The 21,751-nt window shown below is 42.4% G+C and overlaps 1 protein-coding gene across 5 annotated transcripts in view; it reads left to right on the forward strand.

Annotated features, from left to right (window-relative positions):
- The first annotated feature begins 8,532 nt into the window (after positions 1 to 8,532).
- The window catches only part of LOC106565373 (citron rho-interacting kinase), a 51,737-nt gene continuing 38,518 nt past the window's right edge, over positions 8,533 to 21,751 (forward strand). For all 5 annotated transcript variants that reach the window (XR_006758040.1, XM_045691571.1, XM_045691572.1 and 2 more), the window contains exons 1-9: positions 8,533 to 8,970; positions 9,240 to 9,381; positions 10,845 to 11,020; positions 11,307 to 11,405; positions 13,380 to 13,522; positions 13,804 to 13,897; positions 14,161 to 14,367; positions 14,635 to 14,788; positions 16,784 to 16,973. Coding sequence is in view for 4 of the 5 variants with exons in the window: in XM_045691571.1 (XP_045547527.1) it covers positions 8,878 to 8,970; positions 9,240 to 9,381; positions 10,845 to 11,020; positions 11,307 to 11,405; positions 13,380 to 13,522; positions 13,804 to 13,897; positions 14,161 to 14,367; positions 14,635 to 14,788; positions 16,784 to 16,973 (1,298 nt within the window). In the remaining variant the exon portion in view is untranslated. The remainder of the gene's footprint in view (positions 8,971 to 9,239; positions 9,382 to 10,844; positions 11,021 to 11,306; positions 11,406 to 13,379; positions 13,523 to 13,803; positions 13,898 to 14,160; positions 14,368 to 14,634; positions 14,789 to 16,783; positions 16,974 to 21,751) is intronic.

Below are 21,751 nucleotides of genomic sequence, written 5' to 3' on the forward strand. Positions count from 1 at the left end.
GAGTTGAATTGTGGAGATGGTAACTGTTTAAACAACCTCTTCTGTGGTGCCTCAAATCCTAATGAGTTCGTTGTTACATGATTCACTTAATCGGGTAACAATTAAACATAGTTAGTGGATTAAATAAATAAATCATCAGATTAATGAACGTATAGTCACAACACTACAGCAGGTTCTACCATTTCACAATAGCCTGTAATCACTAGTTATTACTTCTAAACAAAATACATTTTTGGGTGGATTCTTGTTATCTTCTCATTTGTGGTGAAAGCAAAAGAAGGGTCTCTTGTCCTCCCTTGCTTGCAAGTTTGCTAAACACTGCAAGCTAGCTAACCTTTTAACTTCCCATATATCCATGTGAAATAACCAGATTTATAATGAAACATATGCCCTGGCAAATATTCTTATACAATGAGTGTACAAAATACCTGCTTTTTCCATGACATAGACTGACCAGGGGAATCCAGGTGAAACTATGATCCCTTATTGATGTAATTTGTTAAATCCACTTCAATCAGTGTAGATGAAGGGGAGGAGACAGGTTAATGAAAGATTTTTAGGCCTTGAGACAATTGAGACATGGATTGTGTATGTTTGCCATTCAGGGGGTGAATGTGGAAGACCAAATATTTAAGTGTCTTTGAACGGGGTATGGCAGCAGGTGCCAGGTGCACCGGTTTGTGTCAAGAAATGCAGCGCAGGGGCCTCTAGCGTAGCACAGTGGTCTAAGGTACTGCATCGCAGTGCTAGAGGCGTCACTACAGACCCGGGTTTGATCCCAGGCTGTGTCACAACCGGACGTGATCGGGAGTCCCATAGGGCGGGTCACAACTGGCCCAGTGTCGTCCTGGTTAGGGGAGGGTTTGGCCGGGGGGGGGGCTCATCGCTCATCGCACTCTAGCGACTCCTTGCGGCGGGCCGGGCGCCTGCAGACTGATTTTGGTTGTCAGTTGAACGGTATTTCCTCAGACACATTGGTGCGTCTGGCTTCCGGATTAAGCGGGCGGTTTTTAGGAAGTGCAGTTTGGCGGGTCATGTTTCGGAGGACTAATGATTCAACCTTTGCCTCCAGAGCCTGCTGGAGAGTTGCAGAGATTTGCAGAGAGTTGCAGAGTATTCACACTCATCAGTTTCCCATGTGTATCAAGAATAGATATTCTAAAATCTGCTTAAAACAATATGAGCATTTTCCCACCTGAGACGTGTTTCCATCAAACAGATTTTTGTGGATAAAAAGTTGTGTACGCGTGATGGTAGTGCAGATAAAAATAACTTTTGCTGTTAAATTCCCATGTACCGAATGAAAAATTCTAGTTAAATGGCTTTCCATTGCATTTTCAACTATACTGATGGTCACAGAAACTTTGCGTTATATAGCAAATGTGCCCACTTTGGTCTTGGAACATGCGCTTTAGTCAACAGCTCGCAGATACAGTGCGGGTAGACTACCTATATAATAAGATTATTATGGATAAGAGTGATATTATTTGCATTTGTCAAACTTTAGCCAAGCATCAATCATCATGACACCAGAATAGGAGCATCAAGCTCATCACCTTGCACATTCACTACCCTCTGAAGTTCATCATAACTTATTTAATCTGTAACCTACATACAATTAGGTTGAAGTCATTCAAATTTGTTTTCCAACCACTCCACACATTTCTTGTAAACAAACTATAGTTTTGGCAAGTCAGTTAGGACATCTACTTTGTGCATGACACAAGTAATTTTTCCAAAAATTGTTTACAGGCAGATTATTTCACTTATAATTCACTGTATCACAATTCCAGTGGGTCAGAAGTTTCCATACACTAGGTTGACTGTGCCTTTAAACAGCTTGGAAAATTCCAGAAAATTATGTCATGACTTCAGAAGCTTCTGATAGGCTAATCGACATCATTTGAGTCAATTGGAGGTGTACCTGTAGATGTATTTCAAGGCCTACCTTCAAACTCAGTGCCTCTTTGCTTGACATCATGGGAAAATCAAAATAAATCAGCCAAGACCTCAGAAACAAAATTGTAGACCTCCACAAGTCTGGTTCATCCTTGGGAGCAATTTCCAAACGCCTGAAGGTACCACGTTCATCTGTACAAACAATAGTACGCAAGTATAAACACCATGGGACCACGCAGCCGTCATACATCAGCTGATATCTCAAAGTGCTGTACAGAAACCCAGCCTAAAACCCCAAACAGCAAGCAAAGCATGTGAAAGAAGCACGGTGGCTAGGAAAAACTCCCTAGGGAAAACTCCCTAGAAAGGCCAAAAACCTAGGAAGAAACCTAGAGAGGAACCAGGCTATGAGGGGTGGCCAGTCCCCTTCTGGCTGTGCAGGGTGGATATTATAACAGAACATGGTCAAGATGTTAAAATGTTCATAAATGACCAGCATGGTCAAATAATAATAATCATAGTAGTTGTCGAGGGTGCAACAAGCACGTCCGGTGAACAGGTCAGGGTTCCATAGCCGCAGGCAGAACAGTTGAAGCTGGAGCAGCAGCACGGCCAGGTGGACTGGGGACAGCAAGGAGTCATCATACCAGGTAGTCCTGAGGCATGGAGATGAACGTACTTTGGTGTGAAAAGTGCAAATCAATCCCAGAACAACAGCAAAGGACCCTTTGAAGATGCTGGAGGAAACAGGTGCAAAAGTGTCTATATCCACAGTAAAACGAGTCCTATATCAACATAACCTGAAAGGTCGCTCAGCAAGGGAGAAGCCACTGCTCCAAAACCGACATAAAAAAGCCAGACTACAGATTGCAGCTGCACATGGGGACAAAGATCGTACTTTTTGGAGAAATGTCCACTGGACTGATGAAACAAAAATAGAACTGTTTGGCCATAATGACCATCTTTATGTTTGGAGGAAAAAGGGGGAGGCTTGCAAGCCGAAGAACACCATCCCAACTGTGAAGCACGGGGGTGGCAGCATCAGGATGTGGGGGTGCTTTGCTGCAGGAGGGGCTGGTGCACTTCACAAAGTAGATGGCATCATGAAGAAAGAAAATTATGTGGATATGTTGAAGCAACATCTCAAGACATAGGTCAGGAAGTTAAAGCTTGGTCGCAAATGGGGCTTCCAAATGGACAATGACTTAAGCATATTTCCAAAGTTGTGGCAAAATGGCTTAAGGACAACAAAGTCAAGGTATTGGAGTGGCCAAGCCCTGACCTCAGTCCTATAGAAATTTTGTGGACAGAACTGAAAAAGTGTGTGCGAACAAGGAGGCCTACAATCCTGACTCAGTTACACCAGCTCTGTCAGGAGGAATGGGCCAAAATTCACCCAACTTATTGTGGGAAGCTTGTGGAAGGTTCCCAAAATGTTTGACCCAAGTTAAACAATTTAAAGGCGATGCTACCAAATACTAATTGAGTGTATGTAAACTTCTGACCCACTGGGAATCTAATGAAATAAATAATTCTCTCTACTATTATTCTGACATTTCACATTCTTAAAATAAAGTGGTGATCCTAACTGACCTAATAACCGACCTAAAATGGGGAATTTTTACTAGGATTAAATGTCAGGAATTGTGAAAAACTGAGTTTAAATGTATTTGGCTAAGGTGTATGTAAACTTCCAACTTCAACTGTACATGCAGCTTCTCTTCTGTCATTATATGTAGCCCTAGAAGACTAAATAAACCCTTGCTCACCAGAATAATATCATAAATCGATCAAATTAATGCTTAAATTACAGTTTTTTTTTCATGTTTTTGATTTAACCTTTATTTAACTAGGCAAGTCAGTTAAGAACAAATTCTTATTTACAATGACGGGCTACCAAAAGACAAAATGCCTCCTGCAGAGACGGCGGCTGGTATTAAAAATAAAAATGTACGACAAAACACACATTATGACAAGAGAGACCACAGCACTACATAAAGACAGACCTAAGTCAACAACATCGCATGGCAGCAACACATGACAACACAGCATGGTAGCAACAACACATGACAACAACATGGTAGCAACACAACATAGCAGCAGCACAACATAGTAGCAGCACAAAGCATGGTACAAACATTATTGGGCACAGACAACAGTGCAAAGGCAAGAAGGTAGAGACAACAATACATCACACGAAGCAGCCTCAACTGTCAGTAAGAGTGTCCATGATTGAGTCTTTGAATGAAGAGATCTTTAGTAACCACAGAGAGTCAGGACACCAGTTTTAACGTCCCATCCAAAAGTCAGCACCGTATACGGCCAGTGCAATGTCCCCTTAACTGTCCTGGGATCTCCTTAGACCAAAAGAGAGTGCCCCCTCCTGGACCTCCAACACACTTGCAGCAGCATCTGGTCTTTCATCCTGGGACCGACCAGGAGAGACTCTGCTTAGCTTCAGAGGTAAGACAGCAGTGGGATGCAGCATCCCTTCAACAGGTGATTGATGCATTCATATGCCGCAGATTGTGGCATTGTTGACAAGTTAGCTATTTTAATGTGGGGATATCGTTTGTTCCTGATTCACTTACATTACTCTAAGCTCCGAAAAAAAATCTGTAAAGTTCTGTCATCTCTGCTTTTTTCGTGGAGCAAAGACGTTTAGGGAGCAAGGAGAAAATGTGCAAAATGTCAGTTTGACCTGTTGTAAGGAAATAGAAAGCTGTGAAAACAACCCAACATGTTTCTGATGAGATTTTAGTTTGGCTTGGATGCATATTTTATGTGATTGAAAAACTATCAGCTTTTATGATGCTGATCAAGGTGACACATTTACAGATGGTACCTAATTGCTAATTCGCATGAAATAAATACAATTTCTCCAATCCTGTTCCCGCGTCAAAATGTAGCCTACATTTGGTGTGTGATTTTACCGCAATGAATGCTTAATTCTGCATGAGTTAATATTAAGGCTATGTGAGAGGTTATAGACCTAGAGTCAGTGTCCAGATTTCAGTTTCCATTTAACCCATCTGAACAGTAGGCTACAGTTCCCTTGACGTGCCATAGGCCTATTTGAAGTGACTGTCAAATTTGTATAGCACCTCATCACACATAACATAGCCTGCACTGCTATCATCCCATTTTACCACTTCACCAAATTATTTCACCCAAACATTACTTTTCTGGCCCTCCCTTCTCTTTATTTTTTCAGTGTGTCAAATCGGAGGGCCTGTTGTTCGGACCTCTGGCAGTCTCTATGAGGGTGCCACAGGGTTGTATCCTCAGGCCGACTCTTTTCTCTGTATACATCAATGATGTCGCTCTTGCTGCTGGTGATTCTCTGATCCACTACGCAGACGACACCATTCTGTATACTTCTGGCCATTCTTTGGACACTGTGTTAACTAACCTCCAGACGAGCTTCAATGCCATACAACTCTCCCTCCGTGGCCTCCAACTGCTCTTAAATGCAAGTAAAACTAAATCCATGCTCTTCAACCGATCACTGCCCACACCTGCCTGCCCGCCCAGCATCACTACTGTGGACGGTTCTGACTTAGGTATTTGTAGTTGTCCACATATTCTAGGTGTCTGGTTGGACTGTAAACTCTCCTTGCAGACTCACATTAAGCATCTCCAATCCAAAATTACATCTAAAATCAGCTTCCTATTTCACAACAAAGCATCCTTCACTCACGCTGCCAAACATATCCTTGTAAAACTGACTATCCTACTGATCCTCGACTTCGGCGATGTCATTTACAAAATAGCCTCCAACACTCTACTCAGCAAATTGGATGCAGTCTATCACAGTGCCATCCATTTTGTCACCAAAGCCCCATATACTACCCACCACTGCGACCTGTATGCTCTCGTTGTCTGGCCCTCGCTTCATATTCCTCGCCAAACCCACTGGCTCCAGGTCATCTATAAGTCACTAGGTAAAGCCCCGCCTTATCTCAGCTCACTGGTCACAATAGCAGCATCCACCCGTAGCACGCGCTCCAGCAAGTATATTTCACTGATCACCCCCAAAGCCAATTCCTACTTCGGCCGCCTTTTCTTCCAGTTCTCTGATGCCAATGACTAGAACGAACTGCACAAATCACTGAAGCTGGAGACTCATATCTCCCTCACTAACTTTAAGCACCAGCTGTCAGAGCAGCTCACAGATCACTGCACCTGTACTTAGCCCATCTGTAAATAGCCCATCCAACTACCTCCTTCCCACACTGTTATCTATTTATTTGTTTTTGATCCTTTGCACCCAAGTATCTCTACTTGTACACTCATCTTCTGCACATCTATCACTCCAGTGTATAATTGCTATATTGTAATTATTTCCCCACTATGGCCTATTTATTGCCTTACCTCCGTTATCCTACCTCATTTGTACACACTGTATATAGACTATGTTTGTTTATTCCATGTGTAACTCTGTTGTTGTTTGTGTTGCACTGCTTTGCTTTATCTTGGCCAGGTCGCAGTTGTAAATGAGAACTTGTTCTTAACTAGCCTACCTGGTTGAATAAAGGTGAAATAAATAACGCAAAAAAATATATATAAAATAAATAAATCAACTCTCCATTTCGCAGCTTTCCTCTTATTGAATTCAACTCCGACATTGTTATTTTTGCCTTCGTGAATCAACGTTAACTTTTTCCACACCAGTTAAACATTAGTAATTGAGTATTCGAACAGACGTCAAAGCTCAATCTTTAACCAGAGATCATTTTTTGGATAGCATATCCTAGCTTCTGTGCCCGAGTAGCAGGCAGTTTAATTTGGGCATGTTATTCATCTGAATTTCCGAATACTGCCCCCTGTCACCAAGAAGTTAATTGGGATTGAGAATTTTGATAACAAGAGACAATTACAGTATTTTCTTTGTCTTCTCTTTTCAGCAATAACCATTTTCTTTCTAAACCATGTTTTTCCTACGATTGTATTTTGAAATATTGCAATAGGCCTAGCCTAGACCAATTTAATTGTTTTTCACTGACCTCTGCAACTCAACAATCAACTATTTGGTTGGCTATTTGCCGTGCGCTGCCCAAATTCCTCGTTTAAAACAATCCACACCTAATTTTTTTGAAGATGCTACTGATCCTGTGGCCAAATCATGCTCTCTGGTATGGGCGGATTGGCAATGTGGCAATGTTGACAAATGCCAGATGGGCCAGATTCGGACCATCTTTTTGTTGGGTGGGCTGGTCGAAATTTACACAATTTATTATTATTATTTTTATTTAAAGGGACACCACTGGTGGCCATGGGCCTGGTAATGATTTTTGTGCAATTTCTCAGTTGTTATAATAACATACACTGAGTATACAAAACATTAAGAACACCTGCTCTTTCCATGACATAGACTGATCAGGTGAATCCAGGTGAAAGCTATGATCCCTTATTGATCCACTTAAATCAGTGTAGATGATGGGGAAGGGACAGGATAAAGAAGGATTTTTAAGCCTTGAGATAATTGAGACATGGATTGTGTATGTGTGCCATTCAGAGGGTGAATGGGCAAGACAAAAGATTTACGTGCCTTTGAACGGGGTATGGTAGTAGCTGCCAGGCACACCGGTTGTGTCAAGAGCAAGCAACTCTACTGGGTTTTTCACGCTCAACAGTTTCCTGTATGTATCAAGAATGGTCCACCACCCAAAGGACATCTAGCCAACTTGACACAACTGTGGGGAGCATTGGAGTCAACATGGAACAGCATCCCTGAGGAAAGCTTTCAACTTCTTGTCCATGCCCCAACGAATTGGAAAAAACTGCATCAAAGACAGTCAAAAAAAATTATAATAATAAGGAACAAGGTTTTGATATCTAGGAGATATAAGAAAGCTCAGGAAATATTAACAGTTTTTTTACACATATTTAACCCCTTATTTTTGTTGGCACAAAACTACCTCCATATTAGTTTGTAGCTCCAAGTGTGAGCAACTTGTGATACTTGTGGGGTTCATAGAGCAAAACGGAGAACAGCAATGTGTTCGTGTGAGTCTCCCCTGTCTATAGAGTGTGTAGGCCAAACAGTTCGGATGCTACAGGCGTTTAAGTAAGAAGCAGGAGCATAACTTTGGCTTCATTCTTTTTTTTTAAATCCAGTCGGATAAACACTCCAAACAGCCTACCCAACCGCTCAGAGGCGTCAGCATGGTCTAAAGCACACTGTTGTCTTGGTTTGTATCACATTCCAATTATAAAACTTGGGGGGACAAAAATTATATTTCAGAATGTGGGGGGGCAATTTAGGGATTTTTAAATAATTGTTATTATTTATTAGACTGACTTTTTTTTAATAGTAAATGACTCACTCATGTAAAAGTCACCCTGTACAATACTAGCCTACTTGAGTAAAAGTCAAAGGATCTGGTTTTAAATGTAATTAAGTAGGCTACTGTGGTGGGGAAAGTACTCAATTTTCATACTTAATTAAAAGTAAATGCTATACATCAAATTCCAGTTAAAGCAAGCTAGTCTTTCGAACACCAGCCTCTACATCCCTGTGTGGTCAAGTGAATCGCGCGTCAGCCAAGTAAGGAGGGTGGGACTAGACGCCCTTGATCCAATGAACGAGCACTGTGAGAGCGTGATGCGATGACGTAATGAGGCGAACAGAACGCGCAAAATTCGAAAGTGGACCGGAAGTAAAAACAACCGCAAGTCCACAGACAGCAGGAGGATCCTAATGTTTTCTTTTTTTAAAGTATATTGTCCGTTGACTAAGTTTTAGATAGGCTACATTACGTTTTTATTATATGTACGTACTAGGTTGGAAAGTTCATTCGTATTCTATCTCTGTTGGTTTGCTTGCAATGCATGTGTTGAATTATACAGGGCAAGATAGCTAGTTGACTGGCTGTTATTGCTGCTCATAGCTAACGTACAAGCTGGTTTTGTGATTCTAAAACTGTTCCTGCTGTGTCAATCGCTGTTGGATTAGGAAAGAGTCAAGACGTCGGTATGTTTAAATTCAAATATCAAGGGAGCGTGAAAGATCTGGCGTCTCTCGATCCAATGACCAGTCGCTGCTCCCGCCTCAACCACCTACTGCAGGTGAATATTACTGTCTTGTGTAACGTTAGCTAACGTTACTTGATGTACTGCCTTATAGATGGGCTAGTAAGAGAGAATAATCAAAACAGTAAAAATACATACTCCTAATCATTTGGTTATAAACTAACTAGCGACTAATATAGCTACTTAGCTAATTAGCTCAACAGTTAAATGCGGATAAAGGTTCAGCAAGGGCTGAGATGGTGGTTGGCAAGCCTCGTTGAATTGATGAATGATTCGTGTATGCCCCTGTTGCTTTAACACTACAGGGAAAGATATCCAACCATGGCCTACAGGGTGGGGTGAATGTGACGAGGGAGGAGCTGTTGGACGCTCTGCTCCTTCTCTACCAGGAGTGCTCTTCCCCAGACTTGATGAAGATAGAATATGTGGCCAACTTTGTCAACAAGTGTAAGCATTTGATTTGCATCTATCCTTTACTACTGAAGCGTTTTAGCAGTAAAGGATACCATTTTATTCCACTCCTATGTTTAATAGGGATGGGTATTTTACATGTTTTGACTGATGGAGTACTTGCATGTAAAACAAATTTGTGCATTTATCTATAGGCCTATGCCAACAGTGTGCAACAATGCCTAATTTATCGTAACCATTACAGATAACATGGCCCATATATATTCAGCAAGTGCCATTTAATATTCATTTATTGAAACCATAATATCAACTGGTTATATCATTTTGTGGAACACAATCTTCAGAACCTCAGCAGTGGCGTTTGCTTGTAGAAGTCTATTGCTGTGTAATAGCCTTGCTTTGTTAATTTAGCAGACAATACACTCTTATTTCCCGAGCCTTTATCACAGTTAATTTTATAGAAAAAAAACAATTTCTGTAATATAACAGAATAAAATAGAACCTCCTATTTTTCCCAAGTGAAACAATTAGACAGAACAATTAGACCGTGCTAAGGGATGCACATCTCACGTCTGGAACAGTTATTCTCAAAGAGTGATCATTTGAAACAGGGCTCAATTTGGCGAGTTGAAATACTTTTTTTCAGGATTACAAACCAAGATCTGTCTTTTCGACATACAGGCGTTCAATTTAGTTTGTCCTGCCTCTTCTTTGGAATTTTCTAAATGGATTAACAATTCCACATTGAACTCTGCATGGTGGTGAATTATGGCCACGACATCTGTTTGGTGAGTAAGCCTATGCTTAATGATTCTGATGAAAATTGCGTTTTTGTCTTAATCAAACTAATGTTTTTGCGTATTTTCAGTTTCGAACCTGTCTCTGTTTAGGGGGGTTATAGGTTAAGCTAACCAATTCTAAATGGAACTAGCAGTTCGCCAAGGAGCCTAAGCGGATAATAGATAGGACGCAATTAGTCCAAACCTGCAGCTCGTGGTTGGAACACATATTTTCCTACTTCATTCAACAAGTCCATTTTGAATTTGTGAACTGTCATCATTTGGCAAGGAATGTAGCTTGTGTATCCCATCAGTTAGATAATGTTTTTAAAGGCATTGATTTCTGTAGGCCTAACGGGAGCTTGTGTGCTCACTCAGCACATGTGTGTGTAAGGAGCGGTCAGAACGCAGTTGAGTGAATTAGACACTGAGAGGAAAGGGAATTTAAGGGAGAACTTGCGATGCTTGGCTTGATTTATTTTTTGTTGTGCCCCCGCAAATGTACATGTACAAATGGAACACTAGAGTCAAAGCAAGTTAATGTTGTCTTCTAGGCGAAGTTACACTTGCCCGTTCGGGCAACCACAAAGCGCATTGCGCAAAATAGTTTGACAGTATTTGTTGAAAAAAATGATCTCTGGTTAAAGATTGAGCTTTGACGTCTGTTCGAATACTCAATTACTAATGTTTAACTGGTGTATATGTGTGTGTGACTCTCAGACTCTGAGGTGGTGTCAGAGTTACATGAGTTGCAGCCTGGGTTGCGGGACTTTGAGAAGCGCGGGGTGGTTGGACGTGGCCGCTTTGCTGAAGTACAGGTGGTCCGAGAGAGATCCACAGGAGATGTGTGTGCCTTGAAGGTCATGGAGAAGGCAGGCCTGCGCTCCAAAGAAAATGTAAGCTACACAATTTTTCATTCGGGTCCAAAAAGAGTTATTAATTGTGGGGGCTATCCTCACTTCCACGTAAGTCATAGAATTTTCACTCAGTCATGCATCAATGTCGAAGAGAGACTGTGAAATTCAACTTAAATGGAAGTAAGTATTCACCTTTGACTGAGGAGTCAATCTGTGAAAACTGTACCATGTTTAGAAAATATCTGTTGTTTGTGGTTTCCTGAAATGTACTTGACAGGCAGGTGCATTCCATTCCTCTGTAACTGACGTTCTATTCCTCCCTCAGGTGTTCTATGAGGAGGAGAGGAGGATACTGGCTCTGAGCTGCAGCCCCTGGATCCCACGGCTCCTGTACGCCTTCCAGGACAAAGACAATGTCTACCTGGTAACAGTATTGAAATGCATAGCTTATGGCCTATGAGTTATTTGTTGCGTTATTGACACTACAATGCAAGATCAATATTCAACACAATTTGTCAAAATCTATAGATATTACTAGTGAGAATGCCCCTAAGACAACGCTGAAAATGATGGCCATGGCCACTCGTCTGTCTCGCTCGAAAACATTCCGTCGCCCTTGCTTTCACAGAAATGTCTCGTTAAAAACAAGTCAATTTGGCCAGGAACAAATCAGATTCCAGATTGTTTAGGGGTCAGTACAGCGGTGGGCAATCTATGGCCCTTGGGCCGAACGCGGCCTGTTTTGTACTTCAATATGGCCTGGGACCCTATATTTATATCTGTAGTTAATTGAATTGATCATGGCATTGCGCTCTGTCAATCCAAATGGAACCCGGGTTGCTATTCAATTTTCTTACATAGTCTTATACCTCTCCACTGCTATCCATCAGATGTCCAATAGATGGCGTCATGTACCATATTCTGTATTGGGCTGATAAACAGTACTATAGATTTTCAAAGCATGTTATCGATGCATAGTGTTTGCGGGGTATGGATGCTGCCATGTCTTCCTTTTCATAACAAAAACAAGAATCTAAACCAAATGCATGCATAAATAGCATCTATAGACCTTATTAGGCCGTCATTGTAAATAGGAATTTGTTCTTAACTGACTTGCGTAGCTAAATAAAAAGAAATAGTCAAATTGGTTTTGATCAAACCCTTCATTGGTTTAATTTTCGTTCCTTTGCAGCCTTCTTTGAGCCAAATGGTCTGACCATAGTGAAAAAGCTATCTTTATTGGGGGCAATTGTCCCTACTATGGCACAGTAATAGAATCCATGCGTAATTAAGTAACAATGTGAATGAAAATGCCTTTAATGCCACTATTACAATTTTGTGGCCTGTAATTCAATTTCTAAATCCCAAATGTGTCCCTTCAGCCAAAAAGTTGCCATTTTATGTTTGTTCCCACTTTACCTAATCAGTACAATTGTGTGTTTCCTTCACTGTACTCCGTTTAGTGCTGGAACGCTCTGTCCAATTCTTCCTGGAAATTTAATGGGAGTAGAATATCCAAAACAAATGCCAAGTGAGCAATGCATTGCTGCTCGGAAAGCGAACTGACTGTCTTAAATTAGAAATTAGTTATTTTCCATGTCTGCTTCAGCTCAGTCAGCCCCCACTCCCAGCTCTGATCTCTGCCCACACTTCCATACTGAGCCCAGTGAAAATACAAAGAATCCATCTCTACCCAAGTGTCAGACTGCTCCAAACTGTCTCTCAGTACCCTGTTGCTAGGTAACCTCTTTAGAATGCTGCTGTTCATTCAGACTCCCCGACCATTCATGCGCTGCGGTATGCTCCTCGTTGCTGAACTTTTAACACCCCTACTGGTAGCTGCTGCCTTTATTGCTTCCTGTTTATATTTAGAATGCATGGAACAACGGCAGCACTGTTAGAATTAATTAGAAACTGTTGCTTTGTTATTTTCTACTCCATATATATATATATATATATATAGCCATGTTATTTTTACTTATTATTTATAGTTGTTATTCGCCGTGTATTTATTCCTCACTATTTCTATTTTTTATAACATTTGTATCTTTAACTCTGTATTGTTGGAAATGGACCTGCAAGTAAGAATTTCACTTTTAGTCTACAGCTGTTGTCTACAAAGCATGTGACAAGTATTTCAAATCTGATTTACAGACACATTTTGGAGCTCTTGGTGGTTTAATATGGGACCAATGACCATAGAAACTGTGTTGTCTGCAATGTGGCGTGGTGATACTTCTGTCTTTTTTCGCAGGGTTTAAAATAAGCACCAAATGAATGAAGCTGTTTGGACAGGCTGTTGCAAGACAGCTTCCTGTCTGTCTGATAACATGATTGTCACGTTACTATGCACATGGCTGTGTTTGTGTTTAATTTCCGTGTGTGTGTGTGTTGATAGGCGATGGATTACCTCCCGGGTGGGGACCTGATGGCCCTGATGAACAGATATGAGGAGCAGTTTGATGAGGCCATGGCCCAGTTTTACCTGGCCGAACTAGTGGAGGCCATCCATGCTGTGCATCAGATGGGTTTTGTCCACAGGTGACTTCCACATTTCACACTTTTAATACACTCAAATGTGCTGCACACCTCTGTACCGCTAATGTGAATCCCCAGAATAACAACGTGACTAGTAGTGTCAATGTTCATATACGGTTAATACACCACAGATATAAGAGCAAAATCATTCTCGCTCTTTGTAAGATCTCTCACCTGGGTTTAGGTCAAATTGTTTTGTCTGGTCTCGCTCCTCCTTGTCCTTCTGTTCCCATTCGCTTTCTCCTGCATTCTCTCACATCCTCCTCGCATCTTTCCTGTTGCAGAGACGTCAAACCAGAGAATGTGCTCATTGACCGCACTGGGCACATCAAGCTGGCAGACTTTGGTTCAGCTGCCAAGCTCACTGCTAATAAAAAGGTAAAGCTCACACAGAATGAATATAGTGAAGAGGATTTCTTATTTTTCCTATTGAATGTGTGAGAAGGTTGTGCCGCAAAAAAATAATAAAAAAAAGACTAAATTGCTGGCTCCAAGGAAACATGTGAAACCTGTGCAAGGGATGGATTACTACTCAAACATTGGGTTATAACATAATGCAATAGCAGTTATAACCTCCACATAATAACTTTAATTTAGAGATTATTAATGAGGTGAGAGTAACTGAGATGGCTGTTTTGCAGGTGTTTACCCCCAAGGTACCTGTCGGGACGCCGGACTACCTGTCCCCTGAGGTGTTGGGGGCTATGAACGGGGGGTCCCAGTGTAGCTACGGCCTGGAGTGTGACTGGTGGTCACTAGGGATCATCGCCTACGAGATGATCTACATGAAGTCTCCATTCACCGATGGCACCACCACCAAGACCACCCACAATATCATGAACTTCCAGGTAAGGTCCCATTATTATATCTAATACCTACTGTCTGATACTTCTTGCACTGGTCTGGAAGTCTGTAAAAAGGTATGGAATAATAAAGAACTGATATCCTGGAGAAGTAGGTCATTTGTATTTTGAATCTGTAAAATTGATGGATATAAAAATGCTTTGAAAGAAGTGATAGAGCTGGGTTGACAACCTTAGCTGCCACAGAGTTATCTGAATTCTATGTTTAAGACCGTTATGACTCTGCATTCTGTCCCTATCGTTTCCTCCCAGCGTTTTCTGAGGTTCCCCCAGGATCCAAAGGCCAGTAAGCACTTTGTAGACCTGGTTCAGAGTCTACTCTGTGGAGCGCAGGAGCGGCTAGGCTTTGAGGAGCTCCGTTGTCACCCCTTCTTCTCCGCTGTAGACTGGAACAACCTGAGACAAGGTAAGCCCTGGCCCCCTCCTAACTGACCAGGGTCCTATTCATTAGCCACCAAAAGGAAAACAAATGAACTTGTCCAATAAGACACACTTATTTTCATTTTCCATTTGCGAAATGTTTTCAAACTTAACCGTTGAGGGCCCTGATGGATACGACCCTGGTTATAAGCTGATCATGGTCCTCTCACCTCAGCCTTGTTTATGAATGTGTGTCTTACATCTGTTAAGTGTTGCAAGGTAGAGAAGAACCATTTGAAGAAAAACTAGGGTTTGATTTGGTTTAAAGGGATAGTTCACTCAAACTTAAAGCTGGCATGGTTTTCCACTTAGCTTGGTTGTTGATTCACTAAGACAGTTTTTGGATATACAGTATATTTTGCTTACCTCAGTAAATGGCTTGTAGAGCTCTTTCTTATTGATCGATGGAATGCACACACTTGAAATACAGCACTCAAGTGCTTTTCATGCTTCACTATACTACTAAAGGAAACAAATATTGTACACAGTACACTATGTACAGCGTAATGTGTAACACACACACACACACACACACACACACACACACACACACAGCTGCTGATCTCTCCTCAACATCCCCCCTCTGGACTAAGCTGGCCTCCTGCCAGACCGTAGCGAATCTCATTATCTCACAACTACTGATGCCGCTACTACTGTGTGTCTGTGTCTGTGTGTCTGTGTGATCCCCAGGAGAGCAGGGAAAAGGCTGGACATAAAGCCTGACACTAGGATGAGGGAATATATTAATGAGAGAAACGCTTGTGTGTTACAGCTCAGAATCACTCAATAGCATTGACACGTGATGAGAATGTCATGAGAAGAGTGCAAGAGCCTTTGATTGACCAGATATGTGAAATTGCCTCATTGATGCTCACAATATCAGATTGTTTTCAGGGTAAATGGATGAACGTCTGGAATTAGAATTACTGTGGACTATTCTATTTCTGGAAGAGGATTTACTGGAATATCTTTCCTTTCATGGAAGAGCTGTGATTTGTGGACCCTGATTGAAAGAAAGTTGTTGCTGAATTCTGTAAGAAATGGAGTCCCCTGTCCAAGTACTTGATCATAGAGCTCCTTTGTTTCATTGACATTAAAACACAGCATCAGGATGTTTTGGCGCAGCGGTCTAAGGCACTGCAGCTCAGTGCTAGAGGCAGACACCCTGGTTCGAAACCCAGTCTATCACAACCGGTCCGTGATTGGGAATCCCATAGGGCGGCGCACAATTGGCCCAGCGTCGTTCGGGTTTGGCCGGTGTAGGTCGTCATTGTAAATAAGAATTTGTTCCTAACTAACTTGCCTAGTTAAATACAGGTACACTAAAAAAAAATGTGGCCTGGGTGGCTATTCACCCCCCTAGCTTAATGGGCTATTTGTCAAATGTGCTGATCAAAGGAACATTAGTGAATCCAAATACTGCCTCTGCTTTAAAATGCTCTTAAAGACTACCATAAGATGGTGTGCGTCTTAAATGTGTGTGCGTGTGTGCGTGTGCGTGTGTGTGTGTGTGTGTGTGCGCGTGTGTGTGCGCGTGTGTGTGTGTGTGTGTGTGTGTGTGTGTGTGTGTGTGTGTGTGTGTGTGTGTGTGTTGTGCAAATGTATGAGGCTGGGCTTGTTAATGGTTGAGTGAGTGCAGATAGAGCGCTAGGCTATAGGGCTGTGCTTTGGCGGCTATGGCTCCAGCTGATTAGTCCGAGCTGCTGCAGTGAGAGAGAGGGAGACGCTACAACGTATGTATGGGAGGGAGGGAGGCAGGGGAGAGCAATTTATGAGTGTGTGTGTGTGTGTGTGTGTGTGTGTGTGTGTGTGTGTGTAAGAGAGTGTGCGAGTTGCTGCGCTACAGCCACGTCGCATGTTTCTTCTCCTCACTTCCCCCGTTTTTTTTTGTTGTATCTGTTGACTCTTTCCCGGCGTCTCTCTCTCGCTCATTCACTCTCTCTCCCTCGTTCGTTCTTTTCTCCCTCCCCTCCTCCCGCAGCCCTCCCTCCCTTCGTGCCGACGCTCCGCGCCGAAGATGATACCTCCAATTTCGAGGAGCCTCCGGAGAAGCCTCGGCCCCGGCGAGCGGATGCCCAGCGAGACCCCCCGCGGCCGGGCTTCCAGGGCCAGGACCTGCCCTTTCTAGGCTGGTTCTTCAGCAGGGCGTTGACAGCGCTGGCCAAGTCTGAGTAAGTACTGTACCTTGACCTGCATCTGTCAGCCGAACCCCTCTCTGCTTGATAGGCGTCATTCACAGGTGGTGTCAGGACTGATCTGCCTTGAGTAACGCCACGGCAACGCTCCCCAGGTATCATCCAACCATGTCTTTCTATATGCTGCCTGAGTCTATAGGCTATTTTTTTTTCCTGCAGTGGCAGTGCTTGGCTGGTGGCTCTATTATGGGCTTGGTGGCTATGTGCTGTGTCAGACGGAATGAGGGGAACTCCGCTCTCTCCTGTCTCGTTGGATACAAGCCCCGCTTTCATGCGTTCATCCAGTCGTAAACACAGACCGGATTCTGACTGTTTTCACCATTGAAAACAGAGCTCTCTGATTGAGAAAGGTTGGGATGAAGAATGAGATGAGAGGTTTGTCGTCTACCTCTGACTGCTGTGGAGATCAGACACACCAGAGCTGAATGGTAGGAGAACGTAGCTTGCTGATGTTATTGGACTATCAGAGCTGGTTGGTATTCCGGTGAGTTTGTCGATGGCGTGCGCTGCTGTGAGGTGGAGGAGACCCTCCCCTCTCTCCCCTCCTCAGTTGTGTGCATGTTATGGCGCTCTGCCTTTGTTATTGCCGCGCAGTGTATAATGGCTTTGCCAAATTAACAGCGGTGTGGTTTGGTTGGTAATTGACTCAACTAGTCAGTGGCTTGCTGATTCCCTAATAATGTTGCCCCTGGTTAATTTCTAGCACTGACTGTTCCCTGTGGCAGGTTAATTGCAGAATCTGTGGGTGATGGTGCAGAAAAGGAACAGGAAGAAGAAAAGGCTCACAAAAAATATGAAACAAAAGGCAGATTAGATTAGTCAGAGAAAGGAGTGATGCAGATTGGTGGAGAGAATGTATTTCTATGGAAACGAGGATGTTTTTTTGACCCATCTCTGTATGTTTCTCTCTCTTTCTCGCATTCTCGCTCTCTCTCCTCCCTATTTTACATTCATATATTTTATTTTCTCTCCCATGATGCTGCATCTCCCTAAGAAACGGTGATCTGTTTTTGGTTTTATTTTTTGCGCTGCTTTTAATGGTACCAAACAAGCAGAGCAAACAAGACACAGAAGCTGATTGTGTTAACATATGAGGGCTTGTTGTATATTAAACTGCTCATTAAGCCCAATTAGGGAAAAATGCAGAGCAATCCAGGCAAATGGTCATTTGTTTAGCATAGTGGAAGCAGATGGGAGCTCCTGTAGCTGACAAGTGCTAACATGTAACCACACAGAGCCTGCCCAGCCATCCGTCCTGGCTATCTATGAAAATGCAGCCAGCGCTGGCTGTTGATCTATGATCTCTGCACAGTGTGATGGAGGCAGTGATGCCCATCATGTGTGTTTTGCTGTTCGCCAGCCACCGTCTCTCCCAGGGGCATTGTGATGATGAGGGAAGTATGTTGCTCAGTACGCCCTCAAGGAAAACTGGTGCTGATTTTTGTGGATGCATGTTGTCATGTACCTGTGTTTTTGGCATTTCAATGTATCAGTCCGTTTCAATCTGTACTCATGTAATGGGGGTCCTGAGCGCTCTAGGAAATGTGCTGTTGTGTTTACATTGCAATTTTTCTCATGGTTTGTTTGTCGGACCATATGTCGTTACGTAAACGATTCTCTGTGATAGCTAGACATTGACTTGTTGCGGATAAAAGGCTGTGCTTGATGACGTAGTGGACATGAAAATAACTTTTGCGGCAAAATTCCTATGTACCAACTACAAGTTAAATGGGTTACCATCGAATTTTCAATTCAGATGGTTTTGTCACGCAGAAAGTATTCAGACCCCTTGACTTTTCACAAAAAATGGATTACATAGTTTTTCCCCTCATCAATCTACACACAATACCCCATAATGACAAAGCAAAAAAACATATATTTTTGAAATTTTTGCAAATGTATTGAATAAAAAAAATATATATATCACATTTACATAAGTATTCAGACGTTTTACTCGGTACTTTGTTGAAGCACCTTTGGCAGTGATTACATCCTTGAGTGTTCTTGGGTATGATGCTTCAAGCTTGACACACCTGTATTTGGGAAGTTTCTCCCATTCTTCTCTGCAGATCCTCTCAAGCTCTGTCAGGTTGAATGGGTAAGGTCGCTGCACAGCTATTTTCAGGTGTCTCCAGAGATGTTCAAGTCTGGGCTCTGGCTGGGCCACTCAAGGACATTCAAAGACTTGTCCCGAAGCCACTCCTGCGTTGTCCTGGCTGTATGCTTAGGGTTGTTGTCCTGTTAGAAGGTGAACCTTCGCCCCAGTCTGAGGTCCTGAGCGCTCTGGAGCAGGTTTTCGGATCTCTCTGTATTTTGCTTCGTTCATCTTTCCCTCGCTCTGGACTAGTCTCCTCATCCCTTCCGCTGAAGAACATCCCCACAGCACAATACTGTCACCATCATGCTTCACCGTAGGGATGGTGCCAGGTTTCCTCAAGACGTGATGCTTGGCATTCAAGCCAAAGAGTTCAATCTTGGTTTCACCAGAACAGAGAATCTTCTTTCTAGTGGTCTGAGAGTCCTCCAACCGGTCTGTCGTGTTACTGAGGAATGGCTTTAGTCTTGCCGGTCTACAATAAAGGTCTGATTGGTGGAGTGCTGCAGAGATAGTTGTCCTTCTGGAAGGTTCTCCCATCTCGACAGAGGAACTCTGGAGCCCTGTCAGAGTGACCATCGGGTTCTTGGTCAACTCCCTGACCAAGGCTCTTTTCCCCCCCGTTGCTCAGTTTGGCCAGGCGGCCAGCTCTAGGAAGAGTCCTGGTGGTTCCAAACTTCTTCCATTTAAGAATGATGGAGGCCACTGTGTTCTTTGGGACCTTTTTTTTGGTACCCTTCCCCATATCTGTGCCTATACACACTTCTATCTCGGGGCGATACGGACAATTCCTTCTACTTGGTCTTGGCACGTGCGTTCTAGCCAACAGCTTGCAGATACAGTGCAGGTAGCCTACATGATGATATTTTTATGAACTAAAACGTTTGACAAACTGCAGCCAAGGATCAATTATCATGTCATCAGAATAAGACCATTGATTTTTATTGGAAAGGAGAATCAAGTTCATCACCTTGCACTTTCACCTCTCTGTGAAAAGTGTAGCCTAATAAACTGCATGGACCACACAACATGCAGTGCTTTCAGAAAGTATTCGCACAACTTTTCCACATTTTGTTCTTACAAAGTGGGATAATTTTTTTTAATTCTGTACAGGCTTCCTTCGTTTCACTTAGGTTTAGGTTAGTATTGTGGAGTAACTACAATGTTGTTGATCCATCCTCAGTTTTCTCCTATCACAGCCATTAACTGTTTTAAAGTCACCATTGGCCTCATGGTAAAATCCATGAGCAATGTCCTTCCTCTCCGGCAACTAAGTTAAGGACGCCTGTATTTCTAGTGACTGGGTGATTTGATACACCATCCAAAGTGTATTTAATAACTTCACCCTTAGGTGCCCTTTTTTGAGGCATTGGAAAACCTCCCTTGTCTTTGTGGTGTTATTGCACAGAGTCCATGCAAAGTGTTAATTAAAAAACTCCTGAACTTATTTAGGCTTGCCATAACAAAGGGGTTGAATACTTTTTGACTGAAGACATTTTAGCTTTTATTTTTTTAAATTACAATAAATAAAAAAACAATTCCACTTTGACATTATGGGGTATTGTGTGTAGGCCAGTGACACAAAGTCTCAATTAATGTTTAATTCAGGCTGGAACACAACAAATTGTGGAAAAGGTCACACAGTACCGGTCAAAGTTTTAGAACACCTCTCATTTAAGGGCTTTTCTTTATTTTTATTATTTTCTACATTGTATAATAATAGTTCAAACGTCAACACTATGAAATCACACATATGAAATCATGTAGTAACCAAAAAAGTGTTATAAAATATATTTTGATTTGTTTATTTGTTTTTTCAAATAGCCACTCTTTGCCTTGATGACAGCTTTGCACATTCTTGGCATTCTCTCAACCAGCTTCATGAGGTAGTCACCAGGAATGCATTTCAATTAACAGATGTTCCTTCTTAGAAGTTAATTTGTGGAATTTCTTTCCTTCTTTATGCGTTTGAGCCAATCAGTTGTGTTGTGATAAGGTAGGGGGGTATACAGAAGATGGCCCTATTTGGTGAAAGACCAAGTCCGGATTATGGCAAGAACACCTCAAATAAGCAAAGTTAAACGACAGTCCATCATTACTTTAAGACATGAAGGTCAGTCAATACGGAAAATTTCAAGAACTTTGAAAGTTTCTTCAAGTGCAGTTGCAAAAACCATCAAGCGCTATTATGAAACTGGCTCTCATGAGGACCGCCACAGGAATGGAAGACCCAGAGTTACCTCTGCTGCAGAGGATAAGTTCATTAGTTACCAGCCTTAGAAATTGCAGCCAAAATAAATGCTTCACAGAGTTCAAGTAACATACACATCTCAACCTCATCTGTTCAGAGGAGACTGTGTGAATCAGGCCTTCATGTTCAATTGCTGCAAAGAAACCACTACTAAAGGACACCATTAAGAAGAGGAGACTTGCTTGGGCCAAGAAACACGAGCATTGGACATTAGACCAGTGGAAATTTGTCCTTTGGTCTCAAGTCCAAATGTGAGTTTTTTTGGTTCCAACCGCCGTGTCATTTGTGAGGCGCGGTGTGGGTGAACGGATGATCTCCGCATGTGTATTTCCCACCATAAAGCATGGAGGAGGAGGTGTTATGGTGTGGGGGTGCTTTTCTGGTAACACTGTCTGATTTATTTAGAAT

Source organism: Salmo salar, chromosome ssa12 (assembly GCF_905237065.1).
Source record: "Salmo salar chromosome ssa12, Ssal_v3.1, whole genome shotgun sequence".
NCBI lineage: Eukaryota > Metazoa > Chordata > Actinopteri > Salmoniformes > Salmonidae > Salmo > Salmo salar.